Genomic DNA, 21895 nt, shown 5'->3' with positions numbered 1-21895 from the left:
CTTTTGACATTTTAATTATAACGTGTCTCGGTGTGGGTGTCTTTGGGTTCATCTTGTTTGGAACTCTCTGAGATTCCTGGACCTGGATGTCTGCTTCCTCCCCAAGGTAAGGGAGTTTTCAGACATTATTTCTTCAAATAAATTTTCTTCCCCTTTCTCTCTCTTTTCTCTTTCTGCATTCACTATAATTCGAATGTTATTGTGTTTGATGTTGTCCCATAGGTCCCTTAAGCTATCTTCACTTTTTTTTAAATTCTTTTTTCTTTTTGCTTCTCTGTTTGGGTGAGTTCCACTGCCCTGTCTTCTGCTCACGGATCCTTTCTTTGCCTCATCTAGTCTGCTGTTGAACTCCTCCGGTGTATTTTTCAGTTAAGTTATTGTGTTCTTCAGCTTTGTGACTTCTGCCTGGTACCTTCTTATATTTTCTGTCTGTTTGTCGAAATTCTCACTGTGTTCATCCATTCTTTTCCCAAGTTTGTTGAGCATTTTTATGACCATTATTTTGAACTTTTAATTGGGTAAATTATCTCTGTTTCATTAAGGCTTTTTTCTGGGATTTTTATCTTGTTCTTTCATTTGGAGCTAATTCCTCTGTTTCCTCATTTTGCTTGACTCTCTGTGTTTGCATCTCTGTGTTAGGAGAAACAGCTCTCTCTCCCAGTCTTGATAGGGTGGCCCTGTGTAGGTGATGAACATTATTGTTTAAACTTGCCCTCGTTCTTGGTTGTCTCTTGAACTACCTCTTTGATTGTTTCAGACCTGTTAGCCCCAGAAACACAATCCTCTCTGGCCACCAGAGCCTGGCACACAAGGGCATCCCATGTGTGGACTGCATGCACCCACTGGCTTTGGGGGACTGTGGGGGGCTGCGGCACTTGCCTGCTGACTCTCATGGGGCTACAGCAGCAGTGCAGGGGGGGCAGGGAGGACAGGTGCTAACAGGTTAGAGTCAGAGGGCAGAGGGCAGAAATGGCACCTGCCAGCCTCGTTCCCTGAAGAGACTCCCAACAGGCTTTTGCTCCTTTGGCAGATGTTTTAGGATTTTCAAATGAACCTTTTTCACATAAGGTCAAGGCTCTTTTCAAGCTTTTGTGCTGGATCCTGGGGCGAGTGAATCTGCATGGGAGCCCTTTAAGGGCAGAATCGCCATTCCCTACAGCCCTATGGTCTCCTGGACATAAGCCCCATTGGTTTTCTTTCTTTCTTTTTTTTTAAATAAAGATATTTAGTCTTCAGTTTTATTGAAAATGTATTTTCAGGTGCAAAAGTGAATCACCTCACCCCCAGACTCCTTAATGGCTAAAACTAACCCCCTTAATTTTTTTTTCTCTTTCCCCAGAATGAAACATTTTTATTGACTGCAAGTTGTGTGTGGGTGGATGGGAATTATTTATCAATTTTCAAGATACTGTTAATTACCCACTGGTTTTTATTCCCTTTAAGTGGAGTCTTTATGGTCGGGAACGCTTCTTGCTCCCCTTCCCATTTCCTTCTTTTTTTTAATTATTATTTTTTATTTTTAAATTTTTATTGGAGTATAGTTGCTTTACAATGTTGTGTTAGTTTCTGCTGTATAGCAAAATGAATCAGTTATATATATATATATATATATATATATATATATATAGGTATATATATATATCCCCTCTTTTTTAGATTTCCTTCCCATTCAGGTCACCACAGAGCATTGAGTAGAGTTCCCTATGCTATACAGTAGGTTCTCATTAGTTATCTATTTTATACATAATAGTGTATGTATGTCACTCCCAATCTCTCAATTCATCCCATCCCTCCCTTCCCCCTTGGTATCCATAAGTTTGTTCTCTATATCTCTGTCTCTATTTCTGCTTTGCAAATAGGACTTTGCACTTCCATTGCAGGGGGCACGGGTTCAATCCCTGGTCAAGGAACTAAGATCCTGCATGCTGCGGCACAGCCAAAAAGTTAAAAAAAACCTGTTGTTTTTCAAATCCAGACATTTGGGGGGCTTGTCTCTCTATGGCAGATCCCCAAGGTTGGGGTACCTGACATGGGACAACAACTCTCTGGCTCTTCAGGGAGAAGTTATGTATTTGTGAGATCCCTCCAGACTGTGGGTCTCCATGCTGGCAGTGGGGGGTGGGTTGGGTTTGGTGAGACCATGTCCCTGCCTCTCCTGCCCACCTAGATGTGGCCCTTTTTTCCTTTGTTGTGGAGTAGCTGTAGCTACTTCTCAGGTTCTGTTCAGAAGAAATATTTCCATATGTTGCTGTAGATTTTTGGGTGTCCATGAGAGTAGGTGAGTTCAGGATCTTCCTATGCCAGCCTCTTGAACCAGCTCCTTCCTTCTCCTTCTGCCAGTCTCCATACCTCACTGACCATCCCCTGCCGCCCTCTCTGGCTTCCAGGTGTTTAATTGGTCCCCCTGATTCCTCCCTGAAGAGCTCGGCTTTTTGTCCTGTCCCTCTGGAGAGCAGGCGGAGGCAGTGGAATGCACAGCCGTTTTGGAGCCGTCACAACTCCTGGCAGTCCAGAGCAATCTGCCTCTTCCTTTGTGCTCTCCTTGCCCTCCCTGAATGGGGCCAGTTTCAGATTTCAGCCCGGGAACTACGGGGTCGCCAGCCAACACAGCTTCAGGCTGAGTCCCAGCCCCACCCTCTCAACCCCTGGAAACCGCTTCATCTCCCTCCCACAGCTCAGACCGATTTTCATTTTTTGATTGAGTTCTTTTATTTTCTAACTCATGAATTTCTATTTTTGTTTGTTTATTAATTCCTCCAGCTTTTAAATTTTTATTATTTTTTTCCTAACTCCTTTGAATAGAATGTTTTGTTCTTTATTTTCAGGCTTTGATGTGCTTTAATAAGTAATAAATGTTTTTTTTCCACTCATTATCTATCTCTGGCTTGATTATACAGTGCTCTTATTGGTATTCATTTCTGAATAATTTTTTATTTCGGCTTTGATTTTTTTCTCTATAACTCAAAAGTTATTTATAAGGGATTTAAGTTTTTTTCCAACTGCATAGACTTTTTTGGTGCTCATTTGTTGCTGATTTTTAACTTTATTGGGAGCAGAGACTGCACTCTGTATAATTTCTGCCTTTCTGAATTTGTTAAAAAATTCTTTATGTGGTTCAGTACATGTTCAGTTTTTGTCAACATTCCAATGAGTATTTGAGGAGTAGTTTTATTCTGCACTTATTGAGTACAAAAGTCTATACAAATTAGATCAGAGGTTGCCACCAGGAGCCCACAGGCTGCCTTGGCCTGCAGATATGTTTTGTACAACCCACACAAGTTTTTTTTGGTTTATTTGTTTTTTGGGTTTTTTTTTTTTGCAGTATACGGGCCTCTCACTGTTGTGGCCTCTCCCGTTGCGGAGCACAGGCTCCGGACGCGCAGGCTCAGCGGCCATGGCTCACGGGCCCAGCCGCTCCGCGGCACATGGGATCTTCCCAGACCAGGGCACAAACCCGTGTCCCCTGCATCAGCAGGCCGTCTCTCAACCACTGCGCCACCAGGGAAGCCCTTGTTTTTTTTTTAACTTGAGGAAACACTTACAAATCAAGAGATTTTATGTAGAAATAGGGATTTGGGGTTTCTCTTGAAAAAAAATCAGAAGCTCTGGCTCTGCTGGACCCTCAATCCTTCATGGCAACACTTAGCTGGGGCTGCACAGTGGCTATACTTTCAAAGGATGGTTTAACCATCCCCTCACCTGTCCACATCAGCCATTCATCCTGCCTGCCTGGTACCTGTAGGGGCCGCATTTGTCACCTGTGGCTGCATGAAGCTCATTCAGGTGTTTGGGCGTCTTGTGTTTTGTCTGCCTGGTCTGTTTCTGAGAAGGGATGTTAGTCTCCATATCGATTGTGGATTTGTCGATTTCTCTCAATTTTTGGTGTATGCATTTCATAGTTATCTTTGTACAAAAGTTATCATCTCATATTGATGTAATGAGCCTTTCTTTAATCAATATAAAAATCCCCTCTTTGTCTTATTCTCTTTTTGCCTTTAATCATTCTTTGGATGATATTAATATCACCACACCTGTTAAATTTTTTTTTTTCCTGCGGTACGCGGGCCTCTCACCGCCGTGGCCTCTCCCGTTGCGGAGCACAGGCTCTGGACGCGCAGGCTCAGTGCCCACGGCTCACGGGCCCAGCCGCTCCGCGGCACATGGGATCCTCCCGGACCGGGGCACAAACCCGTGTCCCCTGCATCGGCAGGCGGACTCTCAACCACTGCGCCACCAGGGAAGCCCTGTTAGACTATTTTTATTGTCACTTTCTTCATATGTTTTTCATCCCTCTATTTTTTTTTTTTTTTTTTTTTTTTTTTTTTTTTTTTTTTCCGGTACGCAGGCCTCTCACTGTTGTGGCCTCTCCCGTTGCGGAGCACAGGCTCCGGATGCGCAGGCTCCGGATGCGCAGGCTCAGCGGCCATGGCTCACGGGCCCAGCCGCTCCGCGGCATATGGGATCCTCCCGGACCGGGGCACGAACCCGTATCCCCTGCATTGGCAGGCGGACTCTCAACCACTGCGCCACCAGGGAGGCCCCATCCCTCTATTTTTAACCTTAGTTTTGCAGTCAGCATGTATCTGGCTTCATTTTTTTTTTTTTTGATACCATCTAAGAGTTTTTTGTTTTTGTTTTTTTAATTTGTTTATTTTTGGCTGCATTTGGTCTTTGTGCTGTGTGCGGGCTTTCTCTAGCTCCGGCGAGCGGGGGCTACTCTTCGTTGCAGGGTGTGGGCTTCTCGTTGCGGTGGCTTCTCTTGTTGCGGAGCATGGGCTCTAGGCATGTGGGCTTCAGTAGTTGTGGCATGTGGGCTCAGTAGTTGTGGTGCACAGGCTTAGTTGCTCTGCAGCATGTGGGATCTTCCTGGACCAGGGCTCGAACCTGTGTCCCCTGCATTAGCAGGCAGATTCTTAGCCACTGTGCCACCAGGGAAGTCCCTCTTTGGTCACCTTTTTTTCTTTAATCTTCTTTCTTTTATGCTAAGTTTTTTAGTTTACAAGATCTTTTTCTCTACTAAGTCATTCATTCTTTTGAAAGATATTTTTGAGTGCTTGCTGTATATATGGATGGCTATCTCGGTAGTAAACTTTCTGAGTTCTTAAAGTCTTTATTTTCTTCCAACAAATTAGGCTGAGTTTAGATTTTAAGTTCAAAATAACTTTCAATGAGAATTTCAAAAACCTTGTCCCCTGGTTTTTTGGCCTGCAGTGTTTCTGATGAGGCATCTGGTGCCAATATTAATTGTTGTTCCTTTTCAGGTAACTTTCTTCTTCTTCAAGAACCTTTCAGGATTCTTTTCTCTTTTCTTGTTCTGGGATTTGACCTGTGTGTGTTGATGTGAATTTGTTTTCCTTTTCCTGCCTATCCCTCAGTGGGTTATTAACCATTTTTCATTATACTTCAACAGTTATGTGAGCTTAACTGTAAAGGTGGGCCAGTTTCTTTGGTCACCGTTGTTTAGATTTGAGATTGAAATTCAAAGACTTCCGTGCTTGGCTTCAGGAAATTCTTCTGTTATTTATTTGACTCTTTTGCTTTATTTTTCCTCATTGCATCCTCCTAGAACTCTTATTAGACAGATACTAGAAGTTGGCCTCTTCAGACTTTCTATCCCTTTGACCCTTTGTCTTGGGTCTTGGGAGAATCCCTAAGCTCAGTTGACCAGCTCTCTGACACACCCTATCTTTGCAGTTTTTACGTTTTTGAAAAGAATTTACCTTCTAGGATTTCTAGTTGATGTTTTCAATTAAATGTGTATTTGAAATAATTATAGATTCACATGCAATTGTAAGAAACAATACACGGAAATCCGCTGTATCCTTTACCCAGTTTTCCATCATGGTGATCTCTTGTTGAAACTACAGCAACAGCATCACAACCAGGATACTGACGCCGATACAGTCAAGATACAGAACAGGGTCACAAAAGAGTCCTTCATGGTGCCTCTTTATTACCACAACCACTCTTGCCCCAATCCCTTCCTTAACCTCTGGCAACCACTCTTCTGTCCTCCATTTCCATAATTTTCTCATTTCAAAAATGATATAAAACGGAACCATAATTTGGGAACAGGAATGTTCTGGGAATGTCTTCCTCTTGGAGAAGTGAATTAACTCTAAGGACCAGTTAGTAACCAGCATTAAGAAATCACTCTGGGGCTTCCCTGGTGGTGCAGTGGTGGAGAGTCCGCCTGCCGATGCAGGGGACACGGGTTCGTGCCCCGGTCCGGGAAGATCCCACATGCCACGGAGTGACTGGGCCCGTGAGCCATGGTCGCTGAGCCTGCGCGTCCGGAGCCTGTACTCCACAACGGGAAAGGCCACAACAGTGAGAGGCTCACGTACCGCAAAAAAAAAAAAAAAAAAAAAGAAATCACTCTGTTTCCTATTACAGAGTATCCAACCACATTGGCCAACAGAGTTTGTTAAATACTCTGTGGTAGGATTAAATCATGGTATTGATAAATAGAAATATGCCAATTACAATGTATACATAAAGATGCTCCATTAATATCAGTGTTACAGATGCCAGAGAGTTAAATGTAAACTTTTCCCCATCATACTTCCTGAGAAGGAATTAGAGAGATTAAAATTTAAACAAAAATCCAAAATTTTTGAGTCCAAAAGAATTGACTGAAAAATCTCTTTTTCTTTGATTTTTAAACATGTGAAGAAATGAAGTTGAAGATTCTTCCTCCCCCCAAAATTTTATTTTTATGCGGTCAGAATAACATTTTAATTTCTGACCTTAGTTTTGTGATTATTATTGTCTAATTGATTTGTAATAAAGCTCAATAAAACTTGAAAAAAAATGGAGATGCGTTCCCACCCCCCGCCCCCAAGTCCGCATCGCAGGGTGACTCTAGTCGTTGGGTCTGCTCTGCGGGCCACATGCTGTGCTTCCACCTCCGGCTCCTTCATAGCTGCCCCAGCTCAGGGCCAGGGCCACATGGCAAGTGAGGCCGTCCTGGGGAAGGCGGCGCTGCCCAGGGACCCTGGGTCATCCTAGGTGTGGGAGGGGGTCCTCAGGAGCAGGGGCCCGCGGTTCCCCAGGTGCGGTGGGGGACCGCGGGCGCTAGCTGGTGGGTCGGGCAAGGAGGGCCACCATCTTCAGAGTAGAGGTCGTGCAGCAAGGCACGGCTCTGGAGGAGCGAGAGGTGGCGGGGATTGGGGAGGGGTTGGGGCTGCTGGTGGAGGACATCATACAAGTGGTGGAGGTGGTGACGGAGGAGCGGGAGGAGAAGCCCCAGGAGCAGGGCCTGGAAATGCCGGGGCCGGGACCCACGACTGCCTGGCCCCCTCTGGAGGCGCTGGAGGCCCTGCAGTTAGAGCTGAGCACTCTGAATGCCCAAGCCAGCAGGGCCTACACTCGGCTCAAACACAAGATCGGTCAAAGGCAGAAGCCTCACTTGGATCGCAGAAGGGCCATCCTCCAGGGCATCCCTGGCTTCTGGGCCAGAGCCGTTATGAACCACCCCCAGATGTTGGCCATAATCAGTGACCAAGATGAAGACATGCTTAGCTACATGATCCATTTGGAGGTGCAGGAACTGGGCCATCCCAGGCACCGCTGCAAGTTGATGTTTTTCTTTTGGAACAACCCCTGCATCTGGAACAACATGATCATTAAGGAGTAACACCTTAGCATCGCTGGATATAGGGTGTCTCATTACACTCCAGCCCAGTGGTTCTGGCATTATGAAATGGGAGCCCCCAGTCGCAGGCAGGACACCACCAGCCTTAACTTCTTCAACTGATTGTCTGACCACAACTCCCCAGGGTCTAACAGGATTGCTGAGATCATCAGCGAAGACCTGTGGCCCAATCCCCTGCACTACTACCCCAGGGAGGAAGGCTCCACTGGGACAGACCCGGAGATGAAGGCACTGGGGGAGCATCAGAGTTTGGCCAAATAGCACAAGAGGCAGGAGGCGTCTACAGATGCGGGAGATGGGTGGATGTATCTACCTATGCAGTTCTCGTGCCCAGGGGAGAAACGAGGAAGGGATGGCCAGTGAAGGTTCCAGAGAGCGGGGCCCCACATGCCAGAAATGATGCCCAGAGAGACATAAACTAACAAGTGGGAAAAAAAAAAAAAAGGAACCATATACCATGTAACCTTTGGGATTGGCGCTTCTCACTCAGCATGGTTCTTCGAAGATTCATCCAGGTTGTTGAGTATATCTGTAGTTTATTGAGAAGTAGTATTCCATGGTATGGATGTGACACAGTTTGTCTAACCATTCACCCATTAGGGGACATCTGGGTTGTTTCTAGTTTTTGGATATTACAGATAAAGCACCTAAAAACATTGTTGTATAGGTTTTTGTGTGAGCATTGTCTTCATTTTGGGGGGATAAACATCCAGGAATGCAGTTGCCGGGTTGTATAATAGTACATGTTTATTTTTTTAAGATACTGGGAAATTGTTTTTCAGAGAAGTTCTACCATTTGACATCTAACAATGTATGAATGATCCAGTTTCTCTACATAACTTGCCAATGTTTGGTGTTGTCACTGTTTTTTTGTATTAGACATTGTGATAGGTATAACGTAATATCTCATTAATTTGCATTTCTCTAAGGCTAGGGATGTGGGATATCTTTTTATGTGTTCATTTGCCATCCATCTATCCTCTCCAGTGAAATGTCTCTTCATGTCTTTTTCTCATTTTCTAATTTTTAACGATTGAGTATTGAGAGATCTTTATATATTCTGGCTACTTTATGTTGTTTGTGAATATTTTCTCCCATTTTGTAACATGTCTTTTCATCCTCTTTAACCGGGTCTTTTCCAGAGTAAAATTTTAAAATTTTGATAAAATCCAATTTATTAACTTTTCCTTTTAGGGTCATGTTTTTTGGTATCAATCTTAGAACTCTTTGCCTTATCTTAGATTCTAAAGATATTCTCTGTTTGTTTGTGTTTTTTCCTAAAAGCTTTATAGTTTTATAAAAGTTTTATATTCTGAGTTTCATTTTGAGAGATCCAATTTGAGTTAATGTTGTATAAGGTATCAGACTTAGGTCAAGGGGTTTTTTTGTTTGTTTTTTGTTTTGTTTGCCGATGGTCATCCAGTTACTCCAGCACCATGTGTTGAAATGCCTGTCTTTCTTCCACTGAGTTGCTTTGCACTTTTGTCAAGAATCATTTGGGCATATTTGTGTGAGTTTATTTCTGAGCTCTCTGTCTGTTCCATTCATCTATGTGTCTGTCCCTCTCCCAGTGCAGCAGAGTCTTGATTATTATAGCTACAAAAGGTTGGGAAATGGCGTAGACTGATTGCTCCCACTTTAGTTTTCTTTTTCAAACTTATATGAACTTTTCTAGTTCTTTTGCCTTTCCATACAAGTTTTATCATTATCTTGTCAATATCTATGAAAAATATCTTGCTGGGGTTTTGGTAGGGATTGTGTTAGACCTGTACATCAATTAGGAGAATTGACATCTTTACTATGTTCAGTCTTCACAAACACAATATCTCTCTTCATTTTTTTAGATCTTCTTTGATTTCTTTCATCAGCACTATGAAGCTTTCACTATGCAAGTCCTATACATGTTTGGTTAGATTTATACCTAAGTTATTTCATTTTATTTAAGCAATGATAAAAGGCATTGTATTTCTTTCTTTCTTTCTTCGTTGCTGCGCACAGGCTTTCTCTAGTTGCCGTGAAGCGGGGGCTACTCTTCATTGCGGAACACGGGCTCTAGGCACGCGGGCTTCATTAGTTGTGACACGCGGACTCCGTAGTTGTGGCTCTCAGGCTCTAGAATGCAGGCTCGGTAGTTGTGGTGCACGGGCTTAGTTGCTCCACAGCATGTGGTATGTTCCCGGACCAGGGGTCGAACCCGTGTCCCCTGCATTGGCAGGCGGATTCTTAACCACTGCGCCACCAGGGAAGTCCCAGGCATTGTATTTTTAATTTTGATGTTCATGTGTTCATTGTTAACATACAGAAATATAACTGCTTTTGCATGTTAATCTTATATCCTGCAACCTTTCTGAACTTGCTTATTAGTTCTAGGAGTAGATTCTTTAAGATTTTATACTTGATAATGTCATTTACAAATAAGGGCAGTTTTATTTCTTCTCTTTGATCCTTATGCCTTTTATTTCCTTTTCCTGTTTTGTTGCCATGGCTAGAACTTCCAGCCTAGGGCAAACATCTTTGCCTTGTTCCTGACTTTAGGGGAAAGCATTCAGACTTTCACCATTAAGTATAATCTTACTTGTAGGCTTTTTTTGTAAATACTCTTTAGCAAGTTGGTGATGTTCCCTTCTAGTCATAGTTTGAGAGTTTTTTTTCTTTTTTAAATGAATGGGTATTGAATTTTGTCACTGCTTTTTCCTCGTTGAGTGACACGATTATGTGATTTTTCTTCTTTAATTTGTTAATATGGTAGGTTATATTGGTTGATATCTGAATATTGATCCAGTACTGAATCTGACCAAGCCCCCCTTGGTCATGGTGTTTCCTTTTATATATATATATATATATTACTGAAACCTGTTTGCTAATATTTTATTAAGGATTTTTGTGTCTGTGTTCATGAGGATTCTTTTTTTTTTTTTGCGTTACGCGGGCCTCTCACTGCCGTGGCCTCTCCCATTGCGGAGCACAGGCTCCAGATGTGCAGGCTCAGCGGCCATGGCTCATGGGCCCAGCCGCTCCGCGGCACGTGGGATCTTCCCAGACCGGGGCACGAACCTGTGTCCCCTGCATCGGCAGGCAGACTCTCAATCACTGCGCCACCAGGGAAGCCCCATGAGGATTCTTGTTCTGTAATGTTCTTTTTCTTTCTCTCTCTTGCTCTTTTTTTTTTTTTTTTTTTTGTACTGTCTTTGTACTATCAGGGTAGTCCTAGCTTCAGTAAATGAATTGGGAAGTGTTCCCTCCTCTTTTATGTTCTGGAAGTGATTGTGTTGAATTGGTGTTAATTCTTTAAACTGTTAGTAAAATCTTCCAGTGAAACCATATCTCTTTGGCGGGGAGATTTTTTAAAAATTACAAACTAAATTTCTTGGAAAGTTATAGGGTTGTTCAAATTATCCTTTTCATATTGGGGTGAGTTGTAGTAGTTTGTGTGTTCTGAGGAGGTGGTCCATTTCATCTAATTTATCATGTTTATTTGTGTAGAGTTGTTTGTAATATTCCCTTATTACACTTTTGTTGTTGGTAGCATCTGTGGGTATATTCTTTGTTTCTTTCCTGATATTGGTAATTTGTGTCTTCTTTTTTTTTTGCTTAGTCATTCTTAACTGGAAGTTTATCAGTTTTATTGATCTTTTCACAAAATTAGCTCTTTGTTACACTTATTTTCTATAGTGTTTTTCTGTTTTCAGTTTCACTGTTTTCTGCTCTTTATTATTTCCTTCCTTCCTCTTGCTTTGGGCTTATTTAGCTCTTCTTTTTCTAGGATCTTGAAGTGGGTGCTTCGGTTATTGATTTGAGACTTTTCTTCTTTTCTCATGTAAACAATGGTGCCATAAATCTCCCTCTTAGCAATAGTGTAGCCATGTCTCACAGATTTTGGTATGTTGTATTTTCCTTTTCATTCAGTTCACTGTTTTGTTTTGTTTTTCCCTTGAGACTTCCTCTTGGACCTGTGGATTTTTTAAAAGTGTGTTGTTTTGTTTCCAGCTGCTTGGAGATTTTTCTGTTTTTCGTCCGTCATCAGTTACTAGTTGGATTCCATTGTGGTTGCAGAACACATTCTGTAGGAGTTCAGTTCTCTTAAATTCATTGAGGTCAGGGTCTAATCTATCTTGGAATATGTTCTGTGGGCCCTTGAGAGTAACGTGTATTCTGTCGTTGAGTAGAATGTTCTAAAAATGTTTATGAGGGCTTCCCTGGTGGCGCAGTGGTTGGGAGTCCGCCTGCCAATGCAGGGGACACGGGTTCGTGCCCCGGTCCGGGAAGATCCCACATGCCATGAAGCTGCTAGGCCCGTGAACCATGGCCGCTGAGCCTGCGCGTCCGGAGCCTGTGCTCCGCAACGGGAGAGGCCACAACAGTGAGAGGCCCGCGTACCACAAAAAAAAAAAAAAAAAAAAAAAATGTTTATGAGAACCTGTTGGTTGATGGTGTTGGGTTCTTCCTCATCCTTTCTAATTTTCTGTCTGGCTGTTCTATCGAGTGTTGAGAGAAGATGTTCAAGTCTGGCAGGGTGGTGGTGGCCTCCCCATCCCCGGGCTCTGTCCTGCCTCTTGGCCTCTGAGTGAAGCCTGCCGCTGCCCACGCCCAGCCTGGGCGCCCCTGCCCTGCTCCTCTGGCACTGCTCTCCCCTCGGCAGCAGCCTCCTCGCCCAGGCCCTGCTTCCTCCTGCAGCCTCATCCCATCTGCTTGCTGTCTTCCCGCAGTTCCTTGGACATCTCATCTGCCAGTCTTGTTTCCAGGGCTATTACAGTTTCCTTCGTTTTCTTCTCTTTTTCCTGTTATTTCTAGGGATTCGGGCCCGTAGTAGAGGTGGACTGAGGGCTCGGTTTTCCTTCGTGGTCCGAGCTCCTTAGTATTTTTATTGTGATGGTGCTAAGTGCTATCACTGGTTGCTATTAGTTACCAGGTGCTTCACCAGACATGTATACTCGTCTGTGCCTCTCATCCTCAGAATGATTCTGCACGTTGGATATTATCATGGCCACTTTACACCCCGGGAAAGTGATAACCAGAGAAGTTGCCTGCCGTGTCCAGGTCCACACAGCTGCTGAGGCAGAGCTGGGATGTGAACTCAGGCCTGCTGACCTGAAGCCTGGGTTGTCCCTTTGTGGCTGCGGGTCTCTGATGCTGGACACAGTGGTGGCCCGATGAGGACAGCTGCCACCAAGCCCTGTGAGCAGGAACAGAAGCAGGAAGGAAGGGTCCATGGTGTGCGCGTGTATTCTTTTCCTTGTTTGCATTCACGTTCCTTCCAAAGATATTTCAGCCTTGCTCTCTCTCTCAGCCTCAAATGTACTAAGCTGTGTGCCCTGTCCTTCCTCCGATAATGGGGCACCGTGGGAGGTGGAGGGAAAGGATGGCGGGCCTCACCCCGTCCTCTCTCCTCACTTAACCTCTCTTTACTCTCTCACTCTGTTAACCTTTTCTCTTTTTTTTTTTAAATTTCAGCCCTATGTTTGATTTTCCCCTTCTCGCTCCCTGTAATGCTCCTTCCCTCTTTCCCCATCTGCTTCTGGTCAGCATTGGTGGTGGGTGGGCTCAGACTTGCCTGCACCTACCAGCCTTCAAGCTCATCATCATCATCATCTCCATCATCTCACCTGCCAGGTGAGCTCCATAGACAGGGCCCTCCCTACCAGTGCCTTGAGAGGACCCTGGGTGTGAGCCCGGCCGCTGCATCACACCCTCCTGGCTTCATGGCCCCTCCCAGCACCCTGTGAGACAGGCTTTCCGGGCAGCCAGCTGTCCACCCCACCCCAACCTGAGCAGAACTTGCTCTGTCAGGGAACCTGCAAGGCAGGCAATGAAGCCCTCACCCCTTTAACTCTAAAGGGCATCAGTCTTTTGGGGAGTTGCTCCCCTGAACTGATGCTTAACAAGATTCAGACAGTTCCCTGGGTCAGGACGGTGCCACCTGGAACACAGCCTGTCCTGCGTCCAGCTTGGAGAAGCACCCCTGGCACCCAAGGGACAGATCCCAAGGCTGCTAGGGAGTACGGCCGTGTGCGGCTGCCAGGAACCCCTCCCGGGCCTGGCAGATGCCCTGAAACTGAAAAACTCTCTGCTCAGGCTGCATGAAGGACGTGCATCTTTTCAGTCTGTTGACTCTGTTTCTGGGAAGGAAAAATGAAACAGCAGCAGGCAAATTCCTGTTGGTGTTTTTGTTCTCTGTTTTGACTGGGGAACTGAATCATGCCTTTCTTTTCGCAAACATGAGACTGTTAAGTACATAACAGCTAAATTAATCCTTGCCCATAAATTAGTTAATTATGTTAATTCAGACTCACAGAATTCAGTCTCATTCGCGTTTCCATTAAGCAGTTTAGGCTTATGAGTGTTTTAAGAGGACAGTTTAAGCTACAGTTTAATCTTCAAAGGCTCCAAGTGCATTTTCCACTGCAGGAGGATTCTAAATGCCTTGGGAGGTTTGGGGGGATTTAGTGACCGTGGGCAGCTACAGCCCCACATTCTCATCAGAGACTCCCCGCCTGCTGGGTCTGGTACCCCGAGGCTAAGAGGAGCCTTGGGAAGGAGGAGATGGACAAGCGTGGCCACAGGTCCTGCACCGTGTGTCCCCCTGGTGGCCATGCCCCCGCCACGCTGCCCTGCAGCCCCTGCCCCAAGGACAGGTGAGCCGGTTCTAGGCTGCATGCTGGGCTTCCTGAGGTTGTCCTCACAGACACTGAGCGGGAAGCAGCTCTGCTTCTGGGGGTGTGTGAGGAAGGCCAGGGAGAGCACAGGGAGCATGTCCAAGCCTACGTGACAAGCCGGTGGCCTCTGTTCTGGGTGGTGTGACTGTCTTATCACCACCGTGTTCTGGTCTCTGTCAAAGGGCAGCTCAGGGCATGTGCTCACGTCCTTGTCACAGGTGCACATCCGCTAGGGCTCCTCGTGTCCCCACTTGCAGGATGGATACTCGGGTCCCCATCATGCTCTTCTGTCCCCTGTTCCAAGCTGCCAGCTCTCACTGGATCGCCTTGTTCTCTGGCCCCTGCTCCCTGGTGGAGAGACCACGAAAGTCAGTCTGTGTTTCAAATCTCTAGAGCATTGCTGAGGTTCTTCCACTTTTTTATAGTTCTCTGAAAAATCAGCAGAACCTGATAATAAAAGAGTGACCTGTTTTAAAATAGAGATTTCATTACTATTTAAGTATGACAAGGCCCACAGATCAGGAGACAATGGCCATTGAACAGAGTTTGTTACTCACAGTTCCCAAGAGGATGGGTTATGCCTGGCGTGGAGGACACACAGAAAAGCACCAGGGTTGGTCAGGAGGCAGAGGGAGCGAGGGGACCTGTGGGCTTCAGCCTTTATTGTGGTTTCTGCAGGAAAGAATGGGCGAGGTGGGGTGAGCAGGCTTAGGATGGGCTCATTTCAGGGCTCAGGGCTTAGGAGCTGCCCCTGGTTGTATGGTACCTGGCCCTGGGGTGATTAGGGCAGGTGGAGAGTAACCCCAAGTGTAAAAGCCCCATAAAGGGGGGTGCTTGGGGTGTGAGCTCTGGATTGGTTGGTTTGCATAGGAAAGATGTGCTCCTGGGGGAGTTCTGGACCATCTCCAGGAATTGGCCAGCCCTGGGGCATGGGGGTGTCGGTCCCTGTAGGGTCAGCAAGGCCCCAAGATGTCAAAGCATCAGAATACAGAAAATAAGAGACCTGGTTCAAGACCTACCTAGGAGGGGCCCAGGGCTCTGTGGCAGGACAGGCCCGTGAGTTCACTGGGGCACCTCTGGCTCTAGCTGTGTTTCCACTACAGAGGGAGATTGGGAACCTAGCAGGAGGCCAGGGGAAACTTGGCTTGGCCGTCAGCCGCGGGTCTCCAGGCACTTCGTGTGACAATGGCAAGTGCAGATGTGGCTCACAACCCGGCCAACCACGGCCCCCCCCAGGTCCTAGGAGGAGGCTGTCACGTGTGGGTGTATTTAGAGATCTGAGAGCCCTGTTTGTCTTAGACCATAATGAGAGTTAACAGAAACCTTTTAGATTTTTAACATTTCTGAACAACTGTTGCAATCTCACTTGGCCCAGAATGGCTGTTGGTAGAACAGAATGTACTGTAGTTTTAGTGGGGGGAGAAAAAAAAACCAAAAACCAATTCTCTGTGGATTTATGAAAATAAACTCAGAATTAATGAGCAGAATTTGTTGGGAAGGCCTATTTGTCACACTCAGGAAGCTACCATCTCATTTTACTTGCCGCTATTGCTCTAGCATTGCCATTCGTTTGCTGAAGGCAAAATACATGACTTCTAAATAAACAAAAGTGGGCCCCGTGTCCTGGTCCCCTGCCTTCCTGCAAACATTAATAACTGGCTGATAGCTGACTTCTTGTGTGTGTGTGTGTGTGTGTGTGTGTCTGTATGTGTATGTGTGTGTTCTTCCTGCTACCTTTTTTGGGGCTTACCAACAGAAATGTATTTTCTCTTGGTTATGGAGGCTGTGAGTCTAAGATCAAGGTGTCAGAAGATCTGGTTTCTTCCGAGGCCTCTCTCTAGACCAGCACATATGGCTGCTTTTCGCTGTGTCTTCTCGTGGTCATCCCTTAGTCTGTGTTGTCTGTGTCAGAATTTCCTCTTCTTAAAAGGACACCAGTCATGTTGGATGGGTGCCCACTCATGTGACCTCATTTCAGCTTAATTACCCCTTTAAAGACCCCGTCTCCAAAACCAGCACACTCTGATCTTCCTGTTTACTTTTTAAAATTGTTTATTTATTTATTTTATATCAAAGTACAGTTGATTTACATTGTTGTGTTGGTTTCAGCTGTACAGCATAGTGATTCAGTTTTATACATATTTTATATATAAATATTCTTTTTCAGATTCTTTTCCCATGTAGGTTATTACGGAGTATTGAGTAGAGTTCCCTGTGCTATACAGTAGGTCCTTGTTGGCAATCTATTTTATATTTAGTAGTGTGTGTATGTTAATCCCAAACTCCTAATTTATCCCCCACCCTTTTCTCCTTTGGGAAAAGACAAATATCATATGATGTTGCCTATATGCGGAATCTAAAAAAAAAGTACAAATAAACTTATTTACAAAACAGAAAGAGACTCACAGACATAGAAGACAAATCCATTGCCTTTGAACATGGAACTTCTTCAGGACATTTTCAGGGGAAATGCTGTGTCTCGGGCTGCTTCACATGGGCGTCTGCATGTCCACAGGTTTGCCTTGCCTTATACAAGCCTGTGGTTTGCAAAGTCCCACCATAAATTAGGAGCAGGAAAAGGGAGGAAGGACGGTTAACTATGAAAAAAAAAGTGTTTTGGGTTTTTTAAAATAAATTTATTTACTTATTTATATTTATTTTTGGCTGCGTTGGGTCATCGTTGCTGCACGCAGGCTTTCTCTAGTTATGGCGAGCAGGGGCTACTCTTCGTTGTGGTGCACGGGCTTCTCATTGCGGTGGCTTCTCTTGTTGTGGAACACAGGCTCGAGGCGTGTGGGCTTCAGTAGTTGTGGCACACGGGCTCAGTAGTTGTGGCTCGTGGGCTCTAGAGCACAGGCTCAGTAGTTGTGGCGCACGGGCTTAGTTGCTCTGTGGCATGTGGGATCTTCCCGGACCAGGGCTCGAACCCGTGTTCCCTGCATTGGCAGGCGGATTCTTAACCACTGTGCCACCAGGGAAGTCCCGATTGGTTTTTTTTAACTTCATCAAGAGTCTTGTAAAATCATTGCTTTCATCAGGTTCTCCTGGGGCCTTGAAACTATCGTTGGGTGCAGGCCAGTTTATGGAAAGTTTATTGTTTCCTGCGAGGCAAGCTGTGTGATTCTTCCCTGGGGGCTGAGCCCTGGCAGCACTAGGAGTTGTCCACCCAAACGCAAACCTGTCGGGTCCTGCAAAGCCCCACCCTCCTCCTCCTCACACTCCTCCCACCTGGTGCCACAGACGGGCCCTTGGAGTGGACGGCTCAGGCCTGCTCATCCTACCCTGGGAGCCCTGAACCCAGCCCACTGCTGAGTCGTGAGCACGCTAACAACCATGAGTGGATCTGCCATCCAAATGATTTGTCCACATTATTTTTGTACCTGACAGTTTATGGGAAATGGGTCTTTATTTTTTCATTGGAGAAATGACTGTTTTCTTCAGTTTGGCGTTTCCAGAGAGCCATTCACATTTAAAGCTAATATTGGAACAGCAGGTTTCCACTGGAAATATTTACCTTTTCCTTGTTGTCAACTTGTCAGTGTTGGGGAAAATAGATGCTTCATTAAAATCTAAATACATTATGCTTTCTTTCTCACACGTCAGTCACTCTTCCTCCAAGATGAGGAGCATTGTGAGAAGTGTTGGGAAAGCATTCTGGTCTTATGTTTTCACTTATTTTAGATGTCATCTGGCATCTCGTTCTTGTTCAAAAAGAGGCATCCCAACACCTATCACTGGCATGGAGAAGCCCTAGGATAACAGGTTAAATGTCACCCCTAGGACATCAGGATTGATTGTGGCTACAGTGTGACCGGCGGGGTCTCTTGCCCTGGAAAATCCATTGCCAAATAGAAGGGCATAAAGAAAGCAGCTGCCATTTCTCAAAAAGCACAGGGCCCCAGGGCCTTAACAAATATTTAATCCTCCCGACTACCCTGGCAGGTAAGTTTTGTGGAAAACAAGGGCTCGGACAGTTTGAGACCCTGGGCCAAGGTCACACGCAGCCGAGATGAGATTCCACCCCAGGACTGTCTGACCCCTGCTGTCTTCCCCCAGCTGTGAGCTGCTCTTTATTTTGCCTGGGACCCCGCCTTTGCCACACCACATGGCCAACGTCCTGTACTGGTTATGGCCCCTCCTTGGGGTTCGTGGCTCCAAGAGCCTCTGGGCCCAGTGTCTCTGACGCAGCCAAAGAGACGAAGGCCCTGGGCACACAGACTAGCAACTGGGAAGGATGGTACTTGGGGCTACTCTGAGTCTCCTCGTCCACCCAGATATCTGAGAAAGGAGAAAGTGCGATGAGCTGATGCAGCAGAAGTGGCCCCACCCCACGACAGATGCCCCCAAACCCAGAAAAGATTTGGCCCTCGTTATAACCCCCTTGATCTTCAAAGGGAAATTGGCTCCCACTCTCTTGAAATTAAGAACCTCTGTTTATCAGAAGACACCATAACGAGTGAGAAGACGAGGCATCAACTGGGAGAAGATGTTTACAACATACATAACCAAGAACGGATGAATTCCCAGTACAAGCAAAGCTAAGCAGTGTATTATGCATACAGTTGTATTAAAACACCCGTTTTTAAAGGCAATGGAAAGACTAGTCCAAAATTCTGAGCAGTTTCCTCTGTGAGGGGCAGGGCCTGGGTTGAGGCCACAGTGGCTCAAGTTCATGTTTTCCCTAGATGGATGTTCATGTGTGTCTGTTATTTTATTAGGCTTTATAACTGACACGTTTGTGCCAGGCAATCCTTCATACATGTCAAATAGTAAATGTTTTAAAAATAAAGGTAAAAAGTAGTTATTAACAACCCCTGGAGGTAGGTTTCACTATCCCCGTTTTTACAGATGGGGTCAGACTAGCTGCTGACACACACTGGGTACTTACACTGTAGGCACTTTATATGAACCGTCTTTTTTAGTGTTTATGGCACCTCTATAGATACAATAATTTTCATCATCACAGTTTGTAGAAAACAGAAGCTTAGTGAGACAAGGTAGCTCTTGCAGTCACTAGCTGGTCACGACTGGTGGTCAAAGCAGGGCTTCCCCCGTGGCCTGCCCCATGTACCTCCCGTGGGTGAGGTGGTGACAAGGCGTCTACCCCCACTTGTCCTGTGCTGCAGTCTCCGTGTCTGGACGATGGTGGCATCCCCACGCTGTCTGCTGCCAGGCACCTGAGGTTCTGAATCACTCGGGCGGTCATAGACCGGGAGGCCCAAATCACAGACAGTTACGTCCCACAGTTCTGGAGGCTAGAAGTCCAAGATCAAGGTGCTGGCCCACTGGTTCCCCATGAGGCCCACATGGTGGCTGGCAGACGACCACCATCTGTGTCCTCACACAGTGGAGGGGAGAGGAAGCCAGCGAAGGGTGCTAGTCCTGCCCTGGGGCCACCCTCCTGACCTCACCTAAACCTAGTTACCTCCTGAAGTCCCACCTCCAGATGCCCTCACCTTGGGGTTAGGGCTCCAGCATGTAAATCTGGAGGGACACAAGCGTTCAGTCCATGGTAGGCAGGGATGAGGGGAACGGAAATAGATGGAGAGCCGGCAGGTAAAGCGGACGGTGTTGAAGCCTGTCTCTGCTGCTCCCTTTGAAGGCTGTCCAGCTGTAAGCAGCTGGTTCTCTGATGACCTCAGCCCCTTCCTCGGTCAGCACCCATGTGGCTGTGAGTACTCTTGTTGAGTGTTTGATGTCACCCGGGCCCAATCTCACTCTTGTTTTGCCGTGAATGTCTCTGACACTGTGTTTGAGTACAGTTTCGAGGTTCTAAGAGCAGGAGTTTCCAGTAGCTTGGTGTCCCAGCTAAGCATGGGGCCCGGATGCTGTGCCCAGCACCCCAGACAGCTGTGCGGGGACCAGTGGCCGTGCGGGACCAACATCCACACGGAACCCCCCACCCACCCACCTTCCATGTGACTGTCACGGGCCTGTGCTTCCAGGCATCCGCATGCTGGATGGAGACGTGACCGACGTGGTGGAGGCCAAGTCCCTGGGCATCAGACCCAACTACATCGACATTTACAGCGCGAGCTGGGGGCCGGACGACGACGGGAAGACGGTGGACGGGCCCGGCCGACTAGCCAGACAGGCCTTCGAGTACGGCATTAAAAAGGTGTGAGTAACCCAGAGCTGCGAGGGAGCCTCAGGGATGGGGGGAATAGTGAAAATATTTAACAGTGAGAAATCAGAAGGAATAAAGCCAAAAAGATAATATTAAAAATACTCTCAATCTGACAAACCCAAAGATGATCTTCCAAATGCTCTTTTAACTCTTCTATGCATATAGAAGGAACTGGGTTCACTCACCTTTTTAAGAAACAAATATGGGACCATCTTCATGCTGTTTCGCAGTATGTCTTATTAAACAACCAACATGTCATATAGGTAAGAAGAATCTTGTCACATAGGTAACAATAAATAAACTTGAGGGACTTCCCTGGTGGTCCAGTGGTTAAGACTCCGTGCTTCCACTGCAGGGGGTGTGGGTTCCATCCCTGGTCAGAGAACTAGATCCCACATGCCATGCAGTGTGGCCCCCCCGCAAAAAATTTAAAAAAATAATAAATTTGAGCAGCATACACACAAAATTAGAGTGACACAGCGGAGAGCCCCAAAGCAGGACGGCGATGGTGCCAGGACCAGAGCGAGGGAGAAGTCACTTGGGGGCTCAGGGAAGTGGCCGTCCACCAATGAGAGCAGAAGGACGTCACTTCATTACAGAGTAGCTGTTCCGGAAAGTACCAGCTGATCACTCATCAGCCCCCTGGCTCTGAGCCTTGGAGCCTGACTGCCCCCAGCTGAGGGGTGTATGCAGGTGGGTGGTGGGGATCCTAGACTAACCACCTGGCCTGTTAACTGGGACAGTGCAGGTGGAAGGGGTGTCTGGGCCTCGGCCCACCTGCTCACAGGAACCCCGAGCCATGGAGCTGTCTGCGTCCATCACGGGGAGTGTGCTCACCCAGCACCCCCGAAGCAGCAGGTCTTGGCTGTGTTCCCTCCCTGCCAGCTCGCAGCCCAGTGTGTTTAGGATGTCTGGGGTGGACCCCACTGGGGGCTACACTGAGCAAACATCTGAGCATGGGCCCTCCACCCAGCGGCTGAGGAGGAGCAGAGGAGGCTGGCAGGCTCCTCTCGGGAGGTCCAGCCTGGTCACTCTGTGGTCATCAGTTCTGGGTCCTTGTGAGTCAGAAAAGCCTGGTTGGGGGGGTGTCCTGGAGATGACCCAGCTCTTACAAGCAGGGTGGCAAGGCAGATTTATGGGTGAGGACAGCTTCTTGGAGCAGACACAGAGCTGTGGTCAGCGTCCGGGTGGCCCTGGGAGGCCCGGCGATGCTGGCAGGGTTGGGTCAGGAGGTCCAGGCATCCCCAAGGCAGGGTTTATACCTCTGACTTCTACAGGAAACAGGACGGGGGGCCAGGTCAAGCCCATTTTATTATCTATATTTTTTAAACATTTTTTAAAAGTTCTTAACTTATTGTAAACCATGCATGATTAAAATGTGGTTAATAAGTAGTTAATAAATCAAATAGTACCAGAGGATTATAGTGAAAGCAGCCCTTATCACCCTCTGCCCATCCC

The 21895-nt window shown here is 46.5% G+C and overlaps 1 protein-coding gene across 3 annotated transcripts in view; it reads left to right on the top strand.

Moving 5' to 3' along the window:
* Nucleotides 1-21895, top strand: part of PCSK6 (proprotein convertase subtilisin/kexin type 6) — a gene marked incomplete at both ends in the record, with an annotated part of 192995 nt that overhangs the window by 92857 nt on the left and 78243 nt on the right. For all 3 annotated transcript variants that reach the window (XM_079700188.1, XM_079700187.1, XM_079700186.1), the window contains one exon: nt 20256-20428. In XM_079700188.1, coding sequence (XP_079556314.1) covers nt 20256-20428 — 173 coding nt within the window. The remainder of the gene's footprint in view (nt 1-20255; nt 20429-21895) is intronic.

The sequence above is a fragment of the Hyperoodon ampullatus genome (assembly GCF_949752795.1).
Source record: "Hyperoodon ampullatus genome assembly, chromosome: 3".
In the NCBI taxonomy this organism is placed as follows: Eukaryota; Metazoa; Chordata; class Mammalia; order Artiodactyla; family Ziphiidae; genus Hyperoodon; species Hyperoodon ampullatus.
The sequence above is the reverse complement of the archived record's forward strand: the minus strand, read 5'-3'. Positions and strand labels throughout refer to the sequence as shown.